At 38.7% G+C, this 27,413-nt stretch overlaps 1 protein-coding gene across 4 annotated transcripts in view; it reads right to left on the bottom strand.

Moving 5' to 3' along the window:
* ESR1 (estrogen receptor 1) overlaps nt 1-27,413 on the bottom strand; it is a 390,751-nt gene that overhangs the window by 134,116 nt on the left and 229,222 nt on the right. For all 4 annotated transcript variants that reach the window (XM_045500070.1, XM_045500071.1, XM_045500072.1 and 1 more), the window contains exon 5: nt 21,595-21,930. In XM_045500070.1, the coding sequence (XP_045356026.1) occupies nt 21,595-21,930 (336 nt within the window). The remainder of the gene's footprint in view (nt 1-21,594; nt 21,931-27,413) is intronic.

The following is a 27,413-nucleotide window of genomic DNA, read 5'->3' as shown; positions in this document are numbered from 1 at the left end:
TTGTTTTTGTGCCAGTACCATGATATCTTGATGACTACAGCTAGATAATATAGCTTGAAATCTGGAACCATGATGCATCCAGTTTTGTTTTTCTTTTCCAGGGTTGCTTTGGCTATTCGGGGTCTTTTGTGTAAGGCTATATTTTTAAAAGTCCTTCTCTGGTAAGGGTATACACTGAGGTATTAATATTTATGGGTGCAAAAATATGATGTCTCAAGTTTTCTTTTTAAAAACTCACACATTCACACACAAATGTGTTGAAGGGAATTACATATCATTCTCTTCATTTTTTTCATATGTATGAAAAATTCTAGATGCTAAGAAAAAGTGGCATAATCTAACAATATAGTAGATATATTATGAAAAGGAAATATGAAAACTCTAGTTTCCTTCCCTTTTCTCTTTATACACACTCTCTTGGTGATTTCATTCATTACATCTTTGCTGAGGGCTCATGACATTATATCAAGTCCAGACCCACTCCCCAATCCCAGATGTCACTACCTGGATGGTCTGAAAACATCTCAAACTCCACATAGCCAAAACTGAACTGATTTCCCCCCAAGAAAACTTCATTTACTTGTAGACTTTCCTATATCAATTGTTGACACTCCACTTTCTAAGTATTCAGGTGAAAATAAGTGGACTCATCCCTGATGCTGTTCTCACACTCAGTACCCAGTCCATCAGCAAATGCTTGTCAGTTCTATGTTAAGATATATCAAGATATAACCATTCCTCACTGCTGCTCGATTACCACCCTTGTCAGAGTCACCATCAACTCCTGTTTCTCACCAAGTTACTATAATGGTCTCCTAACTGCTCTTCCTGCTTCAACCCCTGGCTTCCTTTGAGTCCCTTCTCAACCCAGCAAGCCAAGGTGAACTTGGCTTGAACTTGACTTGAAACATAAGGCATATCTTGCCTCTTAAAATCCTGCATGAGTTCCCATATGCCTCAGAATAAAAGCCTAAATCTTAGTTGCCACCTGGACTCATGATCTCCTCTCCATTCACCTCTCTGACCACATTTTCTTCCACTCTTAATTCCTGCCTTCCTCTGTTCTACTCAAGCTGGTCTCCTAGAATATTCTAGAGCTGTTCTTTCAGGACTCTGCACTTTCTGGGCCCTTTGCCTGGAATGCTGCTGCCCGTGGATGACTCTCTCATTTCCTCCTTGAAGGGTTACTCAAATGTTGTTACCAAGAGGCTAACTCTATCCTGCTTCTCCCCTAATTCCAGCATTCCTGCTCCCCTGTCTCTAGCTCTTGTTTTCCTTTGTCCATAGTACCTGTCTCTTCCAAATATAGATAATTAACTTGTTCATAGTGTTTGCTTTTTTGTCTTCACCACCTAGAATGTAAGCACCAGGGAGGCAGGGCTGGATGTATCCCAGAACAGATCAGTGCTGGGCTCCTAGGATGCTCAACAAAAATTGCTAAACGATCAAAGCAATCAGTGAATCAGTAACTTCCATTTCCAACCATACTATGGACTCATTAGGGCAGGGTTTATACCACTGTTTTAAGTGCAGAGACTCCATCTGAACCTCAGAAAAGTCCAAGGACAATATCCGCAACACACACACATAAGTTAATGTCCTTCCAGTAAGAGTTGATGGAAAAAACACATAATAACCAAAAAAAGACTAAGATCAATAATGCATAGACTAAATCTGTATTTTTTCCTTGCTCCATGAGTCCAGGAAATGAATTTGTATTAATAAAATATCATCATGCAGTGTCATCAAATATTTAATAGGCACCTATGTTCCAGGTACTGTTCCAGAAACTAAAGATAGTGACAGTCTGCCCTCAGAGAACTTACAATCTACTGCCTCCATCAGTTTGTAAACATTTGGAAACATAGTTCATACATATGTAAGAAGCATTATTGTGCTCATACCTAGTAGTGGATCTCTTATATTAATGCATTCTCATCACGGCCATTATCATCTCTGAGGGACAAACCTTAGTTTTGGAGGATCAAAAAATCTTACATATTACCATGGTTTTTGGTCTTCTAAAGCCCAAGTATGTAACAAAACCTTATTCCTTAGTATTCAATCGTCCCACCAGATTAAATTAGATTTTTCAACTTAGGGGAGTCCATTCAAAAAGATTGAGATACACGGTGATAATGTGTCAAGTCCCCTGGGCTCATGGGTCTCAGATGCACCACCCCTGCCCCAGCCCAGCTTTGCAACCTCTGAGGGCTGTAGGTCCCTCAAAAGTTAGTTGGTGGCTAGATAGGAGCCACCCACAGCACAACACCACCATGGGACACAGCATGGAGACATGTGGGAATATAGAGACTGAGAAAGGTAAGATTAGGAGAGAGGGAGACACAAGGAAAGAGGCTGTGATTCTTTAGCCTAAGAAACTTTTTTTTAGAGAAAAACCCATGAGAAAAATCAGTATTTGAGTTTGTTCGTGAGTAGAGAAAGATGTGTGCCGCACCAGTGATTTCTAACAATTACGAGTTTATGCTTTTTCACAGATGACTAAGTGATCTCTCACTAAGGTTGATTAATGGAACGATTCAAAGAAAGATAGAAGAAACAAGCCAACCTCTACATCTAAAAAGGTGAGGGTTGAAGAGGGGGAATTTCCTGCTAAACATTTCATTTCCAAAATTCCAGTTCATACACTGGGGTGTGTACATATTTACACAATTAGGTAAGTGATTGTGAAGTCCCTGAATGATGCCAGACCTGGCCCCACAAGCCCTTTCCCTTCCCACTCTCCTCCACTCCAAACCACTCTCCTCTCTAATGGCAGCACCCTTGCAGATGCATGGAACTTCTCTCTTTAACCACACACACACATACACACACACACACACACACACACACACACACACAGAAACTCTGTTTCTTCCAATGGAAGTACTAGGATACCACCTCAAATTTATCATATTTTAATCCCAAATAGGAGAAAAAGCAGCAGCGTGGCAAAAACCTCAGGCCATTGAAGCTGTTAGCTCTCCATTCCACTGACGCTGGGTTCTGGGACTCAAGGTATCGGTGCTTTCTAAAAACAAGTATGTGATATTTGTTCACCACTTACACTCATAACACATCTTCTCACATACAGAAAATTTTCCTTCAATATAAGAACTGCTCTCAGAGTTAAATGTGAGTGTGGGTAATTTGAACCATTGCATACATTTAACGGAATATTCACACAGTACAACCACAAGCGTACAGAATCTCGATGGTCAAATAGTTCAGCCAGAATTTTTCACAAGATGATAAAGTGATAACTGATGCTCGAGATGACCAACTGTAATATCCCGAAATACTCCGAGTTACAAAATGCAATAGCATCAAGCAATCGCCTTGTGGGCACACGGTGAAGAACCAGACTAACCAGTGCCCTGCCACTTCTGAATTCATGCCACATTCGGGAAAGGTACTTATCTTTTTATTTATTTATCTATTTTGAGAGAGAGAGAGAGAGAGAGAGAGAGCGCAGGAGGGGCAGAGAGAGAGGGAAAGAGAGAGCATCCCAAGCAGGCTCCGCACCGTCAGCGCAGAACCCAATGCGGGGCTCGAAGGCACCAACTGTGAGACCATGACCTGAGCAGGAACGTATGCAGATGTTTAACTGACTGAGCCACCTAGGCACCACCGCTATGTATCATTTTGATGTCTCTGTTTCTTTACCCGCAAAATGGCCACAATGATAGTACCTAACTCATTAGGATGTTGTGAAGATATTTCACATGATGCTTGACAATATACTCAATAGCTGGCAGCTTTTTTTTTTTTTTCCAATATGGGTTTCATGTGAGTTTGATTTTCTGGTGTTCTGAATCTTTCTTTTTTTTTAAATGTTTTATTTGCTTTTGAGAGAGAGAGAGAGAGAGAGAGAGAGAGAGAAAGCTAGGGAGGGGCACAGAGAGAGGGAGACACAGAATCTGAAGCAGGCTCCAGGATCTGAGCTGTCAGGACAGAGCCTAACGTGGGACTCGAACTCGTGAACTGCGAGATCATGACCTGAGCCGAAGTTAGACGCTGAACTGACTGAGCCACCCAGGCGCCCCTGAATCTTCCTTAAAATGACCTATGATATATGTTGACAGTAAGTCAGAATACTTATTAAAGAGGACATCCAATATTCAAAGTATGGTTTGAAGCTTACTGTTGTGGAGAGACTGCTATTTACCCACCAAATATGCACTTAACTCTTACTATTCTGAACTGACCTCAGATTTCATTCCATGTATAATGCACATAGCTTAAAGACTGTATTTCCCAGTGTGCTTTGCAGCTGGATGAAGCCTAACTTCTGACCAATGGGATATAAGAGGAAGTGCTAAGAGTTCCCAGAAGTCTCCTTAAAGGAACCTGCTGCAGCAAAGTGTGTCCCTAACTGACGTTCTCCTCCTCCAACTTTCCAGCAGCCTGTAATGCAGCTGTGACTGCCGAAACTCCCGTAGCCCGTGGGACCAGGAGATGACCTTGAAAATGGAAGCCTTAAGCTAGGATAGGGAATAAAAAGTCAGAAGGAGCTTGAGTCATTTTGACTGCAGAGCTGCTGTGCTACTGGTAAAGGAGTCCAGATTTATTTTATGTGAGAGAAAAATAAACTTTGTCTTGTTTAACCCATTATTATTTTGGTGTTTTCTGTCATAGGGGGTTGATTCTAATCCTAAAACAGTTATACTTGAAATAGGATTTCTACAGCATATACTATTTCTTACCCTTCTAGTCTTTCCTATTTCATTTTAATATTTGTATGTATAAATACTTTAAGCTTATAGGATAGCTAAAAGCTTCCAAATGTAGGCAAAATCTCGAGTTATATTAACTCAGAAAATTGGCAGGAGCTGATATACCTCAGGAATGTTTTTTCCTTAATTGTAACACCATTTGTTTCTATAAAAACAAAACAAAACAAAAACAGAGAAACAATAATCAAATCTCAATTAATTTTGGTGAGTGGCAACAAGACTGCTTGAAAAAGAATAAGAGCATGAGGACAGATTTAATAACACAAGTAAAAAGAAATACATGTGCTGAATGTTAAAAAAATACATTCAGAAAAACTAGTTTCTAGCCTAGTTTTAAAAATGCCAGGCTATCTCATAATTTTATTGAATAGTTACAAAACAGTCTTAAAAATTTGACTCAAAATAAATTATATCAAACAACTACAAACCAATAACTACAGCATTAGCTAGTATTTATTAAATACTTAACTGTGGGCCAGGGTTATCCAAAGACAGAGGTCATGTTATGTAGACCCTCTTGATGATGTCTATGTTATATGGCAGGATAGGGGAGAAAAGAAGGTATTTTTTAAGAACTCAAATAATGTTAAAATGGTACAACTCTTTTATTTTTTTAAGTTTATTTCTTTATTTACTGTGAGATAGAGACAGCACGAGCTAGGGAGGGGCAGAGAGAGAGTGAGAGAAAGAATCCCTAGCAGGCTCCAGGTTCCACACTGAGCCTAACACGGGGCTCAATCCCACGACCTGAGCCTAAATCAAGAGTCAGACACTTAATCAACTGAGCTACCGAGGCGTCCCAAAATGGTACAACTCTTTAAATTTATGCCATCGCTTTTTATCCTACTCTAAGAGCTTCACACAGGAAATTGTTCTAGAATTGAAACTGTTTCCCTAATAATTAACTCTATTAGTAACTTCTCTGTGCCTCAGCTTTTCATGCATACATACAATAAGGAAAATAAAAGCAACAAAAACTGAGTTAATGCAGGTAAAATGCTTAGAACAATACCTGCCATAATTAGCTACCATTTGTAACAGGTAAATTACAAAACTCATCTCAGCGCGCCTGGGTGGCTCAGTCGGTTAAGCGTCTGACTTCAGCTCGGGTCATGATCTCACGGCTGGTGGGTTCGAGCCCCGTGTCGGGCTCTGTGCTGACAGCTCAGAGCCTGGAGCCTGCTTCGGATCCTGTGCCCCTGTCTCTCTCTGCCCCTCCCCTGTTTGTGCTCTCTCCCTAAATCTGTCTCTCTCTCTCAAAAATAAACACTAAAAAACAGAACTAAAAACACCTCAGCCATGCTTCTACTCTTTCATATGTAAACTGGTCAAACCATAACACAGCTCACATTCCTCACATGGAAGTTCCTGGAAGCAGGAATTTGACCAGTTTTGTTCCTTTGTACATCCTTACATATAAAGCAATACCTGGCACATGCAAAGAACTCATTAAATTGCTGTCAACGGAATAAAACTGGTTTTGTGCTCTTATTACAAAAGACTCTCTAGAAGCCTAAGGCATGCCTGTTTCGATTGCATCATCCCACCCCCCCTTCATTGGTTCATAAATTTACCTTCTTGCGCTGTACTTATATTCTCATCTAAAAGTCAAATTTAAAGTTTTGGATCAGAAAAATTATCTCTGAATTTAGGACCATTTTTATTTATTATTAGTTTTTGCAATGTGATGCCTGTCTCCTTTTCATGTATCTTAAAGTATTATACCTCCTTTTATTATTATGGGAAAGTAGACATAACATAAAGGTTACTATTTAACCATGTTTAAAGTGTACAATTCAGTGCCATTAAGTACATTCACATTAGGCAACCATCATTACTATCCAGCTCCAGAATATACTTCCTTTTTAAAACTACGGCTCCTGGTATATATTCTTAAGTTCCTCTTATTAACAATAGTTAAGACAAATCAGAAATTGGCTAGCTAGGCCAATAATAACCATCTTCCAATTTTTACAATCACTTCTGCAACAAATAGTCCCTCAAAATGGTCTGCTATTTGTTAGGCGAGAAGATGAAAGGTATTTAAAAGTTAAGTCTTTCTGATCATGAGATTGGGAGTCATGTGTTTTGACACATATGTATCAGACCCTAATTGACTAGTCGATTATACATCTATCTGTAAACCTTTTAAATTTGAAGTCCTTCACAATCTAAGTGGAGTCTTCTGATCCTACAGACCCTATATAATGACAGCTTTGTTCTGGATCACAGTGTGGGGAATTTTAAGATCTACTCAGGAAAGCCCAATATACTTTTCTTTTTCAGTTTACATCTCTGAATTGTGCACAGTAATACAGAAAAAAAAAAACCCAAATGTGTTTATATCCTATTTCTGCCTTATTGATACAAGAAGAGAAACACTGCCAGACACAACTTGAATGCCTGCCTTGGAAAATATTCTTCCACTGCTCAAGGTCTTGGATGAGAATGAGTTCTAAAATTCATAGCATTTATCTGCTGGTTTCCAAATATGCATTTCAAATGCCCTAAGCAAATCGAGGCAAACATCTTGACCAGGTAAAAAGAACCAATGTCATTGCATGACATGCTCTTCTATGAAGAGACACTTTTAATATCCTCCAGAGAAGGAAAATGCCCACCACTTTATTAGATTTCGTGTTTATGAAATGGCCGCACAATAAACACACGCTATACTACAAAGAGAATCTTCCATTTCCTCTAGAGAAGGGCACTGCCACCATTTTAAATTTCACCTTTACTTAGCAATCACACTTCCAATTGTTTGTGGCATTGTGTCAGGGGCTTTGCAAGGTGCAACTAAGGGATAAATCCTAGCCCAAAAGGGCAAGGTCAGTTGTTTTCTTACTACATCATGAAGAACCCGCCTCAAGAATTGTTTTTCTTAATTTTTTAACGTTTATTTTTGAGAGACGGAGAGAGACAGAGATGGAGTGCAAGTGGGGGAGAGGCAGAGAGAGAAGGAGACACAGAATCCAAAGCAGGCTCCCAGCTCTAGGCTGTCAGCACAGAGACAAACATGGGGCTGGAACCCACGGACTGTCACGAGATCATGACCTGAGCTGAAGTCGGAGGTTTAACCAACTGAGCCACTCAGGCTCTCCACCCCAAGAATTTTTAAACAGAACTTATATTTCAACACATGAGGTGATTTACTTACAAGGGAGAATGTTCCTAAGAGAAGTACCCATTCAAAGTTCAGCAAATTGCACGGAACAGATTAGTAACCAAGGCAACAGAACTGAAATCCTAAGATTCCATGGAACTAGGGCTTCCAAACCAGGAACAGTTAATTCTATAATTCATCCTTTTGACGAAGATGAACTGAACACCAATCAGCTTATCAACTCAAGTGACTTTAAAAATTAAACACAAACAACCCCAGGGTTGTGTCTACTTTACGGTTCATGTTAAAATACCACAGGCAATAAAAGGACTTTACCACTGCAGTGTTTCTAATTTTCCACCCTCTGTGTGACTGCAGGGATATAGAGCAGCATCTATTTACCTAATGACTATTACCTTTCAGCTATGAATCACCTTAAGAGAACTGTTATACTGTCTTCTCTAGGAAATAAGGTATTTGATTAAGAGAAAAGGACCGTGTAGCTATGTTCTACCAGTCAAATACGAACACTTTCCAAACTGTTTCAATGTTCAACCACTCGCTAGAAGCAGTGAATTTATTTTCACATTAGCAAGAAAAATGCTTAACACAGGAGTATTTGAGAGCTAAGCAGTGGGGTGAGGAGAGAACAGTAATAACTGGGCCAAAAATAAACAGTCTTTCTGGACAACAGTCTAATATAAAGACTACAGTGTAAACCTATTAAAGTTCTCTGGTTCCTGCAAAAGAAAACAATAACATAGTGGTGATATGAAACAAATTTCAAATCTATTTATGGAGCCTTCCCTAGAAGTCATTGGTGAGATAGAAAGGTATATGGGGCGGGGGGAGGGGGGAGGAAGGTGAATTCTTTTAATTCTACTCCGCTACTGAGAATGCTTCCAAGGTTCCCGTTGTTTTTTCTGGCTCCACGTAACTTAGATCTCATTAGGGCCAACGCTGGTTTTCTCCCCCTTTTGCAGTTCTCTGGTCTCCAACTCCCTAAAGTAAACTAACATCTTACATCACTGAGGGGTACCCTCCACCGGATAGCAGGGAAGTTGAAACTTTAGCTTAGGATACACAAAGGCTAAACCCATAGGGGGGTCTAAACCAACTACTGTCAGCGGTAAACAGACTCCATAAATCTAGATATAGAATTGGTTATGCCACAAGTTCAAGTGTAGCCACTCCAGAAAGTCAGGCACATGTACCCTGGAGAAGCCACACAGTTTCAGCATCGTTCTGAGAATGAAGCTATACACAGCCAGGCCAAATGCTCATCGTGTTAAGAAATCTCAATTTGTGAAGAGTCATAGTCCAATAAAAGAAGAACTTTTGTTTTGTCAAAGGAATGCTCACTTCACATGATTTTCTACAGTAGGCTTTATTTAAATGAAAGGCACACTACAGTTAAAATATGATTCATCTAATATAAACTCATTTTTCACATATACGACTTTTAAAAATAAGTTCATGGCCTAAGCAAGTCAAACTCAGATTGTAGAAATACTTTTCCCTTGACAAATTCCCCTAGACAAAAATAGATACCCAGCCAATAAAAACTATCCATCTTTCCATTTAAAAGAAGAAATCCAACCATGGTGTAAATGAATCATCCAGCAATAAATCTACTATTAGTGAAATAAGACTATGGTTTAAGAGCTGCTACTGTGTTTTAGACCCCAGTTGATTTAGTTCAGCAATATACATCTGAGAAGACACTGTGGACCATCGACTGGTTGTCCTGCCACAGCAAACTCAATCCATGATTATGTTGGTTAAAGTCATTTGAAGTTTCAGAAAGTAACAGGAAGTTGAGCTGTCCCTTTGCGGCGGTAGGGAATGAGCATAGAATTGAAATAGAGTGAGGGAGATGCAGAGATTCAAGCAAAAAAATGAAATGAATGCATTTTGTGAAGGGGAGAATGGCCAGCAGAGAATGGGGCCAGGAGATCATGCTGGAAAGTAGAGCTCAAATAAGATGGGAGAGTGCCAGTTGGTGAACAACTTTTCTACTATTAAAAAAAAAAAAAAAGAAAAAAAAAAAAGGCTAACCTATGGTCAGGTGCCTTGAGGCACAAGTTGAATTCTAGGCTTCAAGAGACACTATCATTTATCTGTTAAAGCCATTACTAAGTTAGACAATCAAGTCCACTGCCAAATTTTTAACTGAATGGTTGTCTCCACCCACAAAATTCGTATCAACCCAGAACCTGCGAATGTGATTTTATTTGAAAATAGGGTCTTTACAGATGTAAACAAGTAAGATGAGGTCATACTGATTAGGGTGGACCCTAACTCTAATATAACTGGCGTCCTTATAAGAGGAAAATTTGGACACAAACACAGAGGGAGAACATCACAAGACAACAGAGGCAGAGATTAGAGAAATGCATCTGCAGGCCACGAATTCAAGAATAGACAGCAGCCTCTAGAAGCTAGCTAGAAAGAGGCATGGAAGGATCCTCCCACAAAGCCTTCAGAGAGAACAGAGCCCTGTTGATGACCTTGATTTTAGACAACCAGCCTCCAGCACCGTAAATTTCTCTTGTTTTAAGCCACGCGGTTTGTGAAACATTGTTATGGCAGCCGTAGGAAACTAATGCAAGGAGTGAAGCGTTCTGCAATGATGATTCCCAGAAATTATTCTGGCAGTGATGAATTGAAGGGAGGAGAAGCTGAAACCAAAAAGACCAGTTAGAAGGACATTATAGTAATTCAGTCTTAGAAAACAAGAAGGATGTGGGCCAGGCTAGCAACAGAACAGGAAAAAAAGCCAAACTCTAGAGATGTCGAAGATGAAGAACTGATAGTACCCGGTGAAGAAGAGCCAGACACAAAGATGATTCCAAACTCAGACCCAGAAGAGTGGAGCCTCTGGCAGAAATGGAAATGCACAGGAGAAACAAATGAGTTTGCTATAAAGCGGACAAAAGGCAAATGGCAAGTTTCAGATAGATATGTTAGTGGGAGACATGACATTTAACTGGTATTCTGTGGGCACCAAAAGAGTGGAACTGAATATTTAGGTGTCAGGACCTCCAGAAAGAATTCCGGAAATCATAAATCTCAAAGTTAACAGGTGAAGCTCTGAATGGGGTAACCTTTCAAGTTGGTTATAAGCAGCATTGGCACCTAGAGCAGAGTCCTTGAATATTGGGAGACACCTACAACAGATGGGAAAAGAGAGAAGGAAAGCCTGGTATATCCTTCTTCTCTCCTGGGAACAATTTTTCTGTCCTATGAATATTGAATGGTAACTCACCCAATCACCTCTTATCGGCACTGGGCTTTTCTAAATGTATCAAGTCTCATGAACTTTTGCCTCTACTTCTAAGATTAATGCCTCTACGTCTATTATTCCATTAATGGAAATATATCAGCACAGGACAGACTCATTTATATTCAGTTATTATAAGTGAAGCAAAAATATATAACTTATGATCAAATGGCTTATTTTCCTTTTCCTTTTTCAAAATTGGAAAAAGTAACCAAACATGTAAACCAATATCTGTTTACTCTACTTTAAAAGTTCTAGGGATGCCTGGGCGGTTCAGTCAGTTAAGCATCTGATCTTGATTTTGGCTCAGGTCAAGATCTCATGGTTCAGGAGTTTAAGCCCCGCATCAGGCTCTGCACTGAGAGCATGGAGCGATCTTTTGATTCTCTCTCTCTCCCTCTCTCTCCCTCTCTCTCTCTCTCTCTCTCCCCCCTCCCCCTCTCCCTCTCTCTCACTCTCAAATTAAATAAATAAACATTTAAAAAAATAAAAGCTCTAAAAAATAGTAAACTTGGAAGGTCAACTGTAAAGGAAGTCTTAAAAATACTTCTGTAGGAAGCTGTTCAAGAAATGGAATTGAAACACCTGTGCAGCCATCTGTATAAAAACAATTTTGGAGCCACACCTCACAGTGTATACTGAAATGAATTCAAATGGATCAAAGATAGGAATATAAAAAGGGGAAACTATTAAAGTACGAGATTAAAACATTCTGCGGGTTAAAATTTTCTTAAAGGTATTTGCCAGGTAGATTCATGGAACTGTTAAAATTCTAAATCAACTTCAAAGCCAGAAGTTCAGTGAACCACTTGGGCAGGCAAAAGAGAGTAAATGATTAGCCAGGCCTACACCAGGTGAGCCAAACATTCCTCTTTAAATCAAAAGCTCCTTATTTCTGTTGCCTCAAAATTACAGGCACCCTTTCTTTTTAATACAATGTATAATAGTTTCCTAGGGCTGTCATACAAGGTACAAAAAAGGGGGTGTCTTAAAATGACAGAAATGTATTGCCTCACAGTCACAGAGGCTAGAGGTCAGAGACGAAGGTATCGGTAAGACCAGACTCTCTCTGAAGGCTCTAGGGGAGGACCCTTCCAGACCTCTTCTAGCTTCTGGTGTTTATTGGCATCTTTGTCATTCCTTGGCTTGGTGATGCATTGATCCAGTCACATGGCCATTCTTCTTCCTGTGTGCTTTATATCATCTTCCCTCTCTGCATGTCTATCTCTACATCCAAATTTCTCCTTTTTATAAGGACTGGGGCCCACCCCAATGACTTCATTTGAACTTGGAAGATCCTAATTGCAAATAAGATCACATTCTGAAGTACCAAGTGTTAGAATTACAGCATATCTTTTGGGGGAACACAATTCAACTCACTTCACCATACTTTAATAGTAATATATCTAAATAGTTACAAAAACCTGGCATTCTAGAAGTAGCAGAGCCACAGGCCAACACTTCCTACAAGGTGGCTTGAGGACACCCAGCACCACACATCACCCAGCTCAAGATAAACATTCAGATTCTGAGGCCCTGACTTGGGCCCTGACTTACTTTTTTTTTAATTTGAGGGAGACAGAGTAAGCACATGCAAGACCAGGAGAGAGAGGCAGAGGTAGGCAGAGAAAGAGAGAGAGAGAGAGAGAGAGAGAGAGAGAGAGAATCCCAAGCAGGCTCCGTGCTCAATGTGGAACCCAATATGAAGCCCAATGTGGGGCTCAATCCCACAACCCTGGGATCATGACCTGAACCAAAATCAAGCGTGGGACGCCCAAGTGACTGAGCCACCCAGGAGCTCCCTGGAAAGGGATTTTAAAGGCTTAAAGCATCTGGGCTAACAAGCATCAATGGGGCATCAAAGTTTCACGTGAAAGACAAATCTAGTAAGCAGCTGCTGTCCTTGGGCTTCAACCAGAGCTCCCACAGGAGTAGTGAAAAGCTGTGCTGGGCTGACTTAGAAGTGGAACACTCCAAAGAAAGCCCTGCATTGCCAGCCCAGAGGGGCTGCCACCATTCATGCTAGGGTAATTCCAACCCAGTCCTGAGGTTCTTCTTTATAGAATGGTTGCAAAACCTAAACTGCAAATGTTACTCTTAAACATATGCATTTGTCACCTCTCCAGGATGTCACCCATACTTGCATGTCATGTTATTGTTCATTACCATGCTATGCCAAAATGGGCTGGAACGCTATGACAGCCTGAGAGCAGAGTCTACTGGGCTGATCACAGGTTGGGTATCAGAGTACTAGATAGGAAAGCCAAGTCCCTGGAATCCACAAGAACCTCCCATAATAGAATGTGTTCCTTGAAGATGCTCCCAGTTCCCACAGTGAGGTATTGTGCCCTCTCCTTGCCCTCTTGTCCCTACCCATTCTAAGTTTTCAATTACATACCCTGCGTGAAACTAACTCGCGGCAGGCCAACTGATGCCTGTTAAAGTCCTCAGAACTCAAGCTCTGTACATTCCTCTGAATATTGATCCCTTACAAAAGAGAGCCTGGAAATGAATCTCACTAAGGCAGATGCTACAGAGATATTAGAACATCAGGTAGATTCTGAAGAGAGGCAAAAGAGAATAATAGCACAGCTCTAAATATCCTTCTTCTTTATGGAAAAATTGTGTTCTAACAGGGCTCAGAGATTTCTTAAAGTCAGAATTTTCAAAAAAAAACACCCTTTATTCATTCATTTATTCATCCATTCAATAAGCATTTCCTGTGCTTCATTGCTGATGTGAATGATGAGGATGAGTGTTAGAGTCAGGGAAGCTAACTCCTGGGTTCCTGGTGAACACAGGAGCAGAAGAAACCTTGAGCCCTGTAATGGCAAAGACAGCCACACACCATCAGAGACAACACAAGAAGCTTCTGAGAAACCTGGGCTTGTAGCTGGTGGGAGGCATGTCCAAAAAAAGTGTATCCTTTCTCCCCAGGGGTAAAACTGAGCAAGAATTCAAAGAAAAGTAGTGGGGAGTTGGGACCCAGAAATAACTGGGGACTCATTTAGCATTGAGAAGCCAGGGACTGGGACAGGAAAGGGGAAGGAGAAAGGTTGCCTACATTGCCACCGAAAGAATGAGGAAGTGGTTAAGGTAGCATGTTTCCCATGAAACTGAGCTCGACTGTCATTTTCCCTTTATTTTTCTTCCTGGGCCAGCAGCTTTAGCACACCTTCCCAGATTTGTGCCCAGCGGTCAGTGAGACTGTCAGGCTTCTGGTTATCAGTTTTTAAAAGACAATAATAAGCTGAGGACTAGATGTTTATCTAAATATTCATTAAATAGATAGAACTAGAACTTGGAAGTATGAAATTGCCCTTGAGATATTTATAATGACAGTGAATTTTGGAAAAGGTGTAATTTTTAATAAATCAAAGTAACAGTTACATGATGCAATTCAAGCTTCCAGGGGAAAAAAAAATCAAATGTACTTCATTAGCACCAAAACTAAGAATCAGCCAGGCAATGATGCAGTTGAGTGTGATCCAGATATTAAAAACGTAACAACTTCACATTTTTGCCTTTTTTGACCTTCAGATAAACAATGTTATACGTGTTAACAAGTTTTCACCATGTATAGAATAATAGTAAATTAAGATGTAATAATCTAACCCTTTTAAAATTAAATCTCTACCCATGGATAGATCACATAAAGTGATTTTGTAAAGATTAACAAATTTCAGAATGAAAAATAAAGAGAAAAGCCTTTTCTACAGCGAGATATCAAAAGACAGATATGTAACATGTGTTATAAAAAAGCATCCCTTGTCAGAGCTGAGCAGGTAGGTTTTATCATTCTTGCTGCAGTTGTTTTTAAAGTATAAATGGAAAAAGATTAATTTCTTGATGTAAACTTTTGCTAGGTCTAATACAGATACTCTACAGATTGAAACCTACCAAAACATGATGCATTTTATCATAATGCTCTTCGTATCTTGAGTCTAAGTAAAGAAATGTATTATCAAGTCAAAAAATATGCTCCAAATGCTAAGGAAAAGGAAAATTCAAGCTAAAATCACCAACATCTGAAAATTCTGACAATATTCTACTAGTAAAAAAAAAATTCTCAAACTACTAACATAGACAAATGAACTGATTATTTTTATTAAAATTCATCATGCAAAATGAAGTCAATTTGGGGGGGGGGGTAGTTTTCCAAGATGGAGACATAGGAGATTCCTGAATTCACATGCTCCCATAGACATACCAAATCTCTAGCTACACAATTTCTTCTGAAAGACATCCAGAAACTAGCTGAATGATTCCTACACAGTGGGGAAATGAAAAAATACTTACATCAATATACACCCCTGGTACAATGACACACAATCAAGAGGGAACTCAAAACTCTCAGTTTCTCTCTGAGGAGCAAAGATTTGGACCCAACATATAGCACTCCAGTTTTTAAAACTTTCACCTAAGGGGAGAGCCACCAAAACAGGCAGTGAAATACATGAGAAATATAAGACTATAGAAAACAAAGAAACTTCTTAATGGGCTCACAAGATTACTGTCCATCTTCCCAAGTTTCATCACAGAAGTGAACATCTCCCAGTCTTTGTCTGATAGAGATCTATTTGCATATTTTAAGACCTGCTCCAAAATCACCTGCTCCAAAAATCACCTATCTCTCTCTAAAAGGAGCTTGTACATACATCTGGCATCCCAACTTTTTTGGCTGCCATCCAGGGAACTCATCCTTTGATCACCTGGTTCTATTGATCAGAAGAGCTTGTGTTTGCCAATCCCATAGACCTATAGCAAACAATTCCTAAGGCACTATCTCCGAGGCACAGCATGGAGGGAGCAAACAGACACTCTCATATCCCAGTATTTCCCTGAAAAAGATATATTTGTATCCTTTAAAAGCTGTTACCTGAGGATCCAGCTACCAATCAGCCTTAATCTAGGTGTTCAGCAAGATCCTCCCCTTTGGGATATTGACAGGACTTGGCATACCCTCAACTCTTGGGAACCACTGAGAAGAAAGAAGGCTGCCTAGGCAATCATAATAGTTTGAGAGACAACCAAGAGCTCAGGATAGGATGAACAATAAAGTCTGTCTCCTACTCCATCAAGACTAGGAAAGGGGGCTATTTTATCTAATGCACAGGAACCAACACAGAATCAAGTAAAATGAAGAAACAGAGGAATAGGTTCCAAACAAAAGAAATAAGATAAAATTACAGAAACAGACTAGCAAAGTGGAAGTAAGTGCTTTACCTAATAAAGAGTCTAAAATAATGATCACGAAGATGCTCACCAGAGTGAGAAGAACAATACATGAACAAAGTGGGAATTTCAACAAAGAGACAGGAAATATGAAAAAATACCAAACAAAGGGGCGCCTGGGTGGCTCAGTTGGTTAAGTGTCTGACACTTGATATTGGCTCAAGTCATGATCTCACAGTTGTGAGATCGAGCCCGCACTGGGCTCCACACTGAGAGTGGGGCCTGCTTGGGATTCTCTCTGTCCTTCTCCCTCCCTCTCTCTGTCCCTCTCTCACACACACATGTGCTCTCTCTCTCTCTCTCAAAATAAATAAATTTTTTAAAAAAGAAAATACCAAACAAAAATCACAGAACTAAAGAGTACAATAACTGCACTGAAAAATTTAATGGAGGGGTTCAACATCAGACTAGATCAAGCTGAAGAAAGGATCAACAAACTCAAAGACAGAAGAGAGGAATTCATCCGATCAGAGAACTGAAAAGGAAAAAGAAAAAGAATGAAAAAGAGTAATGATAGTTTGAGGGACTTATAGGACAACATCAAGAAAACCAGCACTCACATTATCAGGGGTCTCAGGAGAAAAAAGAATGAAAGGGACAGAAAGCTTATTCAAAGAAATCATGGCTGCAAACTTCCCTAATCTGGGGAAAGAAAGAGACATCCAGATCCAGGAAGCCCAAAGAGCTGTAACAAAGATGAACCCAAAGAAACCCACACCAAGACACATTAAAATTAAAGTATCAACAGTTAAAGACAGGAAGACAATCTTAAAAGCAGTAAAAGAAAAACAACTTGTTACACAAGGCTATCACCAGGTAAGGACATCAGTAGGTAACACTATCAGCACATTTTATAGCAAAAACTTTACAGGTCAAAAGAGTGTCATAATATACTCAAGTGCTGAAAGAAAAAACCATCAACCAAGAATACTCTACCCAGCAAAGTTGTCCTTCAGAATTTTGAGGGAGAGGTCAAGAGTTTCTCAGAAACAAAAGCTGAAGGAGTTCATCACCACTAGCCCAGCCTTACAAGAAATGTCAAAGGTACTTTTTCATGCTACAATAAAAGGATCCCAATTAGTAATAGGAAAACATATTAAAGTATATGGGGTGCCTGGGTGCCTCATTCAGTTAAGCATCTGACTTTGGCTCAGGTCATGATCTCATGGTTCATGAGTTCAAGCCCCACATCAGGCTTTGCTCTGACAGTGCACAGCCTGCTTGGGATTCTCTCTCCCTCTCTCTTCCCCTTCTCCACTTGTGTGCATGCTCTCTCTCTCTCTCTCTCTGAGTGAATAAACTTAAAAAAAAAAAAAGAAAGCATAAATTTCAATAGTAAGGCAAATATAGAGTTAAATTCAAAATACTCTAAAGTTATGGTGATGGATAAATCATTTATAAATCCAGTAGGAAGGTTAAAAGACAAAAGTAATAAAAATAATTGGGGCACCTGAGCAGTTCAGTCAGTTAAGTGCCTGACTCTTGGTTTCAGGTCTGGTCATAATCCCAGGGTCATGAGACTGAGCCTGCATTGGGCTCCATGTTTGAGGTGCAGTCTGCTTAAGATTCCCTCTCTCCCTCTCCTTCATCCTCTCATGTTGTCTCTCTCTCTCCCTCAAAGAAGAATAATTATAATTATAATAGTTTGTAATGGATACACAAGGTAAAAAGATGTAAATCATGACATCAAACATAAAACATGGGGGGAGAGCAAAAATTAGAACTTTAAAATATGTTCAAACTTAACTGGTCAAAAATCACCAATATATGTTATAAATATAAGTTGTTACATGTAAGCATAATGGTAGCTACAAAGCAAATGCCTACAGTAGATAAACAAAAGATAATAAGAAAGGAATCTAAGAAAACCACTGTGAAAGTCATCAAACCACAAAGGAAGAAAGCAAGAAAAGGAAAAAAAAGAGGAACTACAAAACAACCAGAAAACAATTAACAGAATGGCAACAAGTACACACCTATAAATAATTCTTTAAATGTAAATTAACTAAATCCTCCAATCGAAAGACATGGAGAGATTGAATGAATAATAAAAAAAAAAAGACCCAACTATATGCTGCCTACAACAGACTCAAATCAGGTTTAAGGACACAAACCGACTGAAAGTGAAAGGATAGAAAAATATACTCCATGTGAATGGAAAGCAAAGAAAGAAGGCATAGTTATACAAGATAAAATTCAAGAATTTAATTAAAGACTGTAATGAGACAAAAAAATCATTATATAATGATACAGAGGTCAATCCGACAAGAGGGTAAAGCACTGCTTTCTTTTTTTTTGTTATTTATTTATTTATTTATTTATTTATTTATTTATTTATTTTGAGAGAAAGAGTATGAGTGGGGAAAGGGGCAAAGAGAGTGAGAGACTCCCAAACAGGCTCCGTGCTGTCAGTGCAGAGCCCAATGTGGTGCTCGATCTCAAGAACTGTGAGATCATGACCTAAGCTGAAGTCAAGAGTTGGATGCTAAACCAAGTGAGCCATCCAGTTCCCTGAAGGTAAAGCATTTGTAAATATTTATGCTCCCAACAATAGAGCACCTAAATACATAAAACAAACATTTAACAGACCTTAAAAGAGAAATAGACAGCAATACAAGAATAATAGAGGACTTCAATACCCCATTTTCAAAAATGGATAGACCATCCAGGCAAAAAAATCAGTAACAAAACATTGAGCTTAACACACTAGACTTAATGTGAATGATAGTTCATGGTCATGGATTGGAAAAAATAATACTATTAAAATGTCTATACTACCCAAAGCAACAATATACAGATCCACCGTAATCTCTATCAAAATTCCAGTTAGATTTTTCACAGAAATAGAAAAAGAAATCCTAAAATTCCTATGGAAACATGAAGACCCTGAATAGTCAAAACAATTGTAATAAAGAAGAACAAAGCTGGAGGCATAAGCATCACACTTCCTTATTTTAGACTATATTACAAAGCTATAGTAATCAAAAGAGTATGGGATTAACATAAAAACACTGACACGGAACAATGGTACAGAATAGAAAACCCAGAAATAAACCCAAGCATATATGGTCAATTGATTTATAACAAAAGAACTAAGAATATAAAATGAGGAAAAGATAGTCTCTTCAATAAAAGGTGACGGGAAACTGGATAGCCACATACACAAAAATGAAATTGGATCACTATCTTACACCATACACAAAAATCAATTCAAAATGGATAAAGGACTTGAAAGCAATACCTGCAACCATAGAACTCGTAGAAGAAAACATAAGAGAAAGAGCTCCCTGACACCAATCTTGGCAATGCTTTTTTTTTTTTTTTTTTTTTTTTTGGATTTGACACCAGTCAGCTTTTGATTTACAACAGCTGTATTTTAATAGTACACACACACACACACACACACACAATTTCATTTCTGCCTTTATAATTCCTTTTTGATTTTTAACCATCAAGTAATAAGATACAGTTTGGTCCAAGAGTTTGAAATCATTCAGGTCTTTTAAACTAATATGATCAAGTGGTTTTGCTATACATCTCATTATTATAAATTTGTTTAGTTCTGGGTTTAGCAATGGGATAGCTAAACATGGATATATTTTCTTTCCCTTGATTTATGTCTCCATTTCATTCCGAAATTTGGAAGATTATTGCCATGAATTCTTCATTTATTGATGATGTATTTGAACTTCATTCCAGCTATTTCACATGCCCTTCAAGTATTATAAAAATGTCATGATGGAAATCTACTGATAAGTATGAAAAAATATATACTTGAGTTCAACAGTGCTCTGGAATTAATAGTGACAAGACTTCAAGAGGGAAAATATATGCTTATAGGACAATAAAACTTAACAGCAACCGAGAGTTGGCTCTCAGGTATATGGCTATTATTTGTTTCTTGTGTTTTCTCTTCTCCCAAAGTATTCTTTAAAAAGGCAATAACAAATATAAAGAAAAAAGTTATTACCACATTACACTTAGATTCTATTAATTGTTTATCATAGATCTGCTTCACATGAGGATGCTAAGCTAGGTTGGTGCTCAATAAAACTCTTAATTTCAAAGATGGCCAAGACTTTTTATTTGCCAGTTGGACTGACCCTAAAAATCTAAATATGCCTGTCAATCCCCATGTTTCCATTTAACGCAATCTCTACCACCTACATGGATGCCCTCTATCAAGTTGCGATCAAACATTGCTGCTTCCTTATTCAAAGAGGTTGCCAACTTATTCAAAATTTACATGTTAATGGATGCAAACACACAAAATCGTCTCTAAGGTCAGACATTTGTCCACTTGGTCTACAATCGGTGAACTTTGCAATACAAGGACAAAGCTCCACATTTATTTAGTTTAATAAAAAAAACATCCCATGCTTCATAGGTAACAATTTCTCATATTAAAAGAAACCAAATGAGACGATCTCTGCCTAAAACCACTACTTATTTGATCTATAAGCCCAGAAAAAAGATGTAACTTCCTCTTGCCTTGGTTCATCTATGTTAGCTCCTGAATGGATATGTTGGGGCATGGAGAAGGTCATTTTCTAGTCTTGTTTCCATAATAACTAGAATTCTTCTCCCTGAACAACAAGAGCAACAGTCAAGTTTTGCAGGAACATCAGTTCTGAGAGAATCAACTGAAGGACCAAGTGTCACTTCAGCCAGTGTATCTTTCTACCAGCTCCTCTCAGGGATGCGAACCGATTTTATTTTTCTTTTGTATTACCTTTCTCCTAAAATATTAAGAATAGACAGTGGAGTACATAATTGGCATTCAGTCAAGACACCCATTATTATCTCTTTAGCCCACAAACATCTTAAAAGTTCTTAAAAGGTAAAACTGTTTATGAGTACATGAGGTATGTTGAACAAAAGTCATCAATATTACACATTTGTAGTACCTGGATCACTTTATGTTAAACATTTCTGACAGCGTGAAGACATAATATTACATGCGTTTATTATGTAGTGTCCATCCCAGAATTTTTAGTTAAATATAAATAATGTCAGGTTAAAGACTTTAATCTTCTAGATTTTGATTTTAAAACATTGTTTCCTAACTGCCAGGAGAATTACAGTATGTTGATAGTGAAAATTAACAAATTGGATGTAACCTGGAAACCAGTCAGGTAGCAAGCTGTGGTGTCCCACCACTCCTCCCATGACAGCTCAACCAGTTGGTGAGTAGTTTCAACTCCTAAAATAAATGTTGAGCTTAGTGTTCTTACCTGGCACCCTCTTTGCCCAGTTGATCATGTGAACCAGCTCCCTGTCAGCAAGGTTGGTCAGCAAGCCCATCATCGAAGCCTCACTGAAGGGTCTGGAAGGATCGTAGTCGGAATAGATTATGGGGGGCTCAGCATCCAACAAGGCACTGACCATCTGATCGGCTGTCAGGGACAAGGCTGGACTGTTCTTCTTAGTATGCTTAATCAAGAGAGGTCTTGGCCAATGGTTGGAAGCCCTCACATCTCCGGAAGACCCCACTTCATTCCTGCCCTCCCCCTCATCTCTCTGGCGCTTGTGTTTCAACATTCTTCCTCCTCTTCGGTCTTTCCGTATTCCTGAGAACACAGAAAAAAAAATACCCAGTTTATTTTTTTCTCATGTAAACTTTCACACTAAAACCAACTTCCATGCTAATAGCCTTTCTTTTATTTACATAGATATTTTGAGGCACAAATTTGCTAGTAGGTGTTCAACAAGCAGCTGCCTAAGAGGAAAAAAAAAAGGCTTTGATTTGTAGCATTCTCCAATTCCATGGTGTAAATACTCCTACCATGGCAAATTTCAAGCTACTTGTCTGAACTGGAGCGGCTTACAAAATTCCTGAAAAGTTAACAGTAGAATTTTGTGAGCCAACACAAGTTGGATCTGACAAACTGTGTGTGTGTGTGTGTGTGTGTGTGTGTGTGTGTGTGTGTAACAGATACTACAAAAAGAACAAAATCATAATGATTATTCTTGAAATGCGGCTTACCATCAAAGACAGCTTCTGCTATGAATATTCTTTTAACAGTAAATTTAAAAGGCACTGAGAAAAGCACTTTGTAACCATCCTATCGTCCAAGTAGGTCTCTTACTGGAAGACACGGAAGGGGAGTGACGTATCTGAAATGTATCTGACAGCCTCAGGATCCCACAGGTCCTCAGCGAGTCTTTGTTTGTTGCTAAGCTGCACCTGATCACCTCAGTACTTCGCCTAAGACCTTCAAGTAGTTTGCTTGGTTCTTAGATTTTCACAAATGTATTTCTCTTCCCCTAATAGAAAAGCTTTAAAATAGCTGAAAATAATTTTCCCCCAAAGGTTTACCCAGCTGTGGTTCTCACTAACTAAATTATAAACAGAAGGAGAATCCAGTCTCTTGCAATGATTCTTTGTGGTCCCATCTCGGCATCTTAACCTGGAAAAGGCCATGCTGTGGCACTGAAATGTATCAGCAGAAACAAATATCTTACAAAGACAAAAATTAACACAAGCTTCTGTAGTTTCAAAACTGGCCACATCAAAAGAAATGTTCATCTCTCCAAAATAAGCTGGACGGCAACATTTTTTAGGTTTGTATGAAAAAAATAATTTTGGTAAAAAGCTAATACAATTATTTTTAATATTAAATACATGAGCAGTACACACTCTTTATAATATATTACCTTTTCTCTCATAACAAATGAATAACTAATATCAGAAACTTGTTCTATTCTGTTCTAATTTGTCAAGGAATTTGGACAAATATGTGGCTGTGAATCTTTTATGTGTAACTTTTTAAAATTTTTTTCATAAATATTTTTAAGTGTTTATTTTTGAGAGAGAGGAGAGACAGAGAGAGAGTGGGGTAGGAGCAGAGAGAGAGGGAGACACAGAATCCAAAGCAGGATCCAGGCTCCGAGCTGTCAGCACAGAGCCCAATGTGGAGCTCAAACCCATGAACCGTAAGATCATGACCTGAGCCAAAGTCGGACGCTTAACCAACTGAGCTACCCAGGAGCCCCTTATGTGTAACTTTTATTCTTATAGGTCTAGATTATATACATTAGACAACGCTCTCAAAATATAATGAGGTCACAGACCCTTCCTATTTGTTCAGTATTAAAATAAGCATTTCTCAGAACTCTTGTAATAAGTAATAAAAATAAAGATTATTATCACTAATACACACCCAGTACTTACCATGTATCTTAAGCACTTTATATACACTTTACATGAAAGCACTTTACAATTAATTTAACCCTCACCATAATCTCGTAAGGTTAATATTGGGAAACATCTATGTAGAAAGGTTAATGAACTTGTCCAAGACCATTCTCAACCAAGTATGATTCGAGATCCTGGCCCTAAAATGAAGAAGTTTCTCCAGTTAACAGTTTTAGAATTTTACCAATTATCAACAAAGTTGACAAATTTATGAATATCCAGAAGTAAAATAAGTTGGATGAGAACAGTTGTATTTGACCAGCCATTGTCCTTAGTCAGGCCTTTCAACCAGTTCATTGCCAGATATGCTCATGAGATAAGAGTATCTAGATTAAGAAAGATGATTCACTCTACTCGCAGGTCATCAGTGCATACCCGGAGTTATGTGCACACCCATGGCTGAATACTGCATATATAAGCAAAATAGACTTATTTAGATTGGAGTGACTAGGATGGCGGGGAGGTGTGAAATCTCGTCACACAGAGATCAACTGAGGAACAAAGAGTGGTTAGTGTAGAGAAAAGAAGATTTAGAGGAAACATGAGTGTCTTCCTATAAAGATGGTATTATAGTCTGAAAGCTTGTGTCCCCTGAAATTCATATGTTGAAATCAAAGTGGTGGTACTTGGAGGTGGGGCCTTTGGTAGGTAGTTATGCCATGGGAGTACAGTCCTCATAAGTGGATGAATGGCCTCATAAGAGGCCAGGGAGCTAGTATGAGCTTGCTCTCTCTACTATGTGAGGATACGAGAGATCTGTGAGCTATCTGCAAGCCAGGAAGCAGACTCTATTCAGACACCAGATCTGCGGCACCTTGATCTTGGACTTCCCAAACTCCAGAGCTTTGAAAAACAAATGTTTGTTGTTTAAGCCATGAAGTCTTTGTCATTTCTGTTATAGCAGCCCACACTACCTGGGAGATGGGTTTGATTTGCTCTTCTGTGTTTCTTCTGTAACACCGAAGAAATATGTGGAAACTGTAAGTAGAGTTCAAAATAAGGAGGCAGTTCGCAATAGTCAAATCAGACAAAAAAGGTAGAATCTGCTGTCATAGGAAATGCTACATTGGATCACTAGAAGCTTCCAATAATAGCTAGCTGAAGACTTAAAAAAATTTGTTAATGTTTATTTATTTTTGAGAAACAGAGAGACAGGGTGTGAGCAGGGGAAAGGCAGAGAGAGAGGGAGACACTGAATCTGAAGCAAGCTCCAGACTCTGAACTGTTACCGCAAAGCCCAACACGGTACTCCAACTCATGAACTGTGAGATCATGACCTGATCCAAAGTCGGATACTTAACCAACTGAACTACCTAGGTGCCCCTAGTGAAGACTTTATGGAAATGTTACTGAAGGGATTAATTATTGAGTGAGCATTTGCACTAGGTGACCTTCAATATACCTTCTCAAGACCATATGACTCCATTTGGAATGAAAGACCAGTAGCCTTGGAATGAAAAATGGGGGGGTTGGGGGGAGAAATCAAAAGCAAAAATTCCTTTAGAATCACATTTCTCAGGAAATTTTGAGGTCAGAATTTTGAAAGGATGAATTCTGATTGGTGTTTTACCTACTCTGGGTGGGCACTGGGGTAAAAATACTGCATTGTTTTTCAGTCATTAGTATATTATTCGAATATTTTTTATTTCTCTACAACTTTAGAAGGAGATTGGGAATGTGAATAGATCTTATAGGAAATCTGCAACAGCAAAGAAAATTTTTTAATATGAGATCTATGTGGAAAGATAAAAGCAAGGGATTTGACTAAAGCAAAAAAATGGTTAAAGATGATACTGTTTTTCCTTAGATGAAATCAGGAGTTATCTGATCACAACTACACATAAGCATTTTACTTTTTAAAGTCTATGCTTTCTATTATAAATGTAATTTATTTTTTAAAGATTGCAAAAGTAAAGACAACTAGACAGAAAGTTAACAAAACAAAACATAGTATTACTACCCACTTTAAAAGGCCCTACCAGTCTTAATACTGATATATGATTTCCAGAAAAAGGATTTTAGACTCAATTCAGGTACTAGTAGCAGCAGTTATCAAATTTATCAAAGTCTTTATTCATTTGGTAAAAAAAAATTGTTCACTATTTATAAGGCATATTCACAGATGATACAGTGATAAACAAAGACAGATTAAGTTACCCTCCAGCTTGGAAGGAGAAAGACATCAATTTAAAGTATTCATTGGACGAATGAATGAATGAATGAACTTCCCAAAACACAATGGAAGGGAGGAGGTGAATGAAGGAGGAGGAGACAAAGCTTCTGTAAGGGAGGGAGTTACATTTAATCCAACTCGTGAAATTTCCTTTCTCGGAGAAATTTAGGCGTAGTCTACTCAGAGTGAGTTGAGTCTCACAAACACATGATCTAGGATGTTGAACCCAAGACAAAAATGGCCCCAGGTTTGGCATGTAGAACAATAAGACACAACTGGAGAGATCAAAGAGAGAGTTGAATATTTATGAAATCATCAAATAGTCAAATAGGGAACGATGGATTCAATTAGCACTAACAAATATTTTCTCTAATGTACCCCTAAGTGCACTATATTAAATGCCAAAGTCCCTACAAAGTGTACAAACAGAACAAAAATAGAAAATTGTGCCTATTATGTGGCCAACTACATGTGGTAGGATCCTAAGGCACAGCGCAATGAGGAAGGCATCTTTTTCCACTTATAAGTAGTAATTGTCACATTACCAGTGACATACCAATGCCATTTACCAGTGACAATATTACACAAATATTTTATAGTACTTCAAAAAAATCAAACTGGAATTGAGTGGAAGAAGGTAAAGAAAAAATGACCCAAATCCTACTTCTCTTTTAACCTAGGTTAAATAAGAATTGCAGGTCAGAACCAATGATTACAGGTTGTGTTGCTATGGCACAGGCAGCCAGTTCTTAATTATACACAGTGATGGGGCATAGGAGTGGCATGCATAATTGAAATCCAAAGTAAAATTAAAACCTCTATGCTCCCCACCAAGACATTTTCCAGAATTATTTGGAGAGCAGCAACCTAGATTGATACGTATTTTACTTAAGCTGGCTTCCCTCTGTCGAACTTATTTAAACTATCAGTGAAAAAGACCAAAAGAACAAAAATAAGTTCACAAAGCAGAGGGATAAAAACGATTAGCTTCGATCATGCAAATATTAAACAGTCAAGACATGTTTAATGTCTTGGCTCTTAACAGTCAAGACATTTATCTTGTGCATTATCTTATACAACAAATAGCATTTAAAAAAATTTTTTTTTAACATTTATTTATTTTTGAGACAGAGAGAGACAGAACATGAACGGGGGAGGGGCAGAGAGAGAGAGGGAGACACAGAATCGGAAGCAGGCTCCAGGCTCTGAGCCATCAGCCCAGAGCCTGACGCGGGGCTCGAACTCACGGACCGCGAGATCGTGACCTGAGCCGAAGTCGGACGCTCAACCGAGTGAGCCACCCAGGCGCCCCAACAATAGCATTTTAGCTTGTAATGCCATAGAAACAAGATGTAGTGTCATTCAGTACACAAACGTGTCCTTTTCCAGAATGACCGAGTAAAATATTCAGTAGTCCAGTACAAACGTCCTGCAATGGATATACTAATATACACAAATTAGCCTTCAGGTTGTGGAACTGATTAGACAATACTTACATCAAAGCAAATTTCTCTACACTCCCTTTTTAAAATGTTAAGCTTGCCATAATTCAAGGATTACCCACTGGTTTCATATAAGGGATCAAGAAAATCAATGATCTCTCCATCAAGCAAGTCCACCATGAACTGTGAAATGCCACCAGTGTGAATTTTATCCCCTGGGGTTAAGCCTTCTCTAAAAAG

The sequence above is a fragment of the Leopardus geoffroyi genome, chromosome B2 (genome assembly GCF_018350155.1).
Source record: "Leopardus geoffroyi isolate Oge1 chromosome B2, O.geoffroyi_Oge1_pat1.0, whole genome shotgun sequence".
In the NCBI taxonomy this organism is placed as follows: domain Eukaryota; kingdom Metazoa; phylum Chordata; class Mammalia; order Carnivora; family Felidae; genus Leopardus; species Leopardus geoffroyi.
This window is presented reverse-complemented; position numbering and strand designations above follow the sequence as displayed.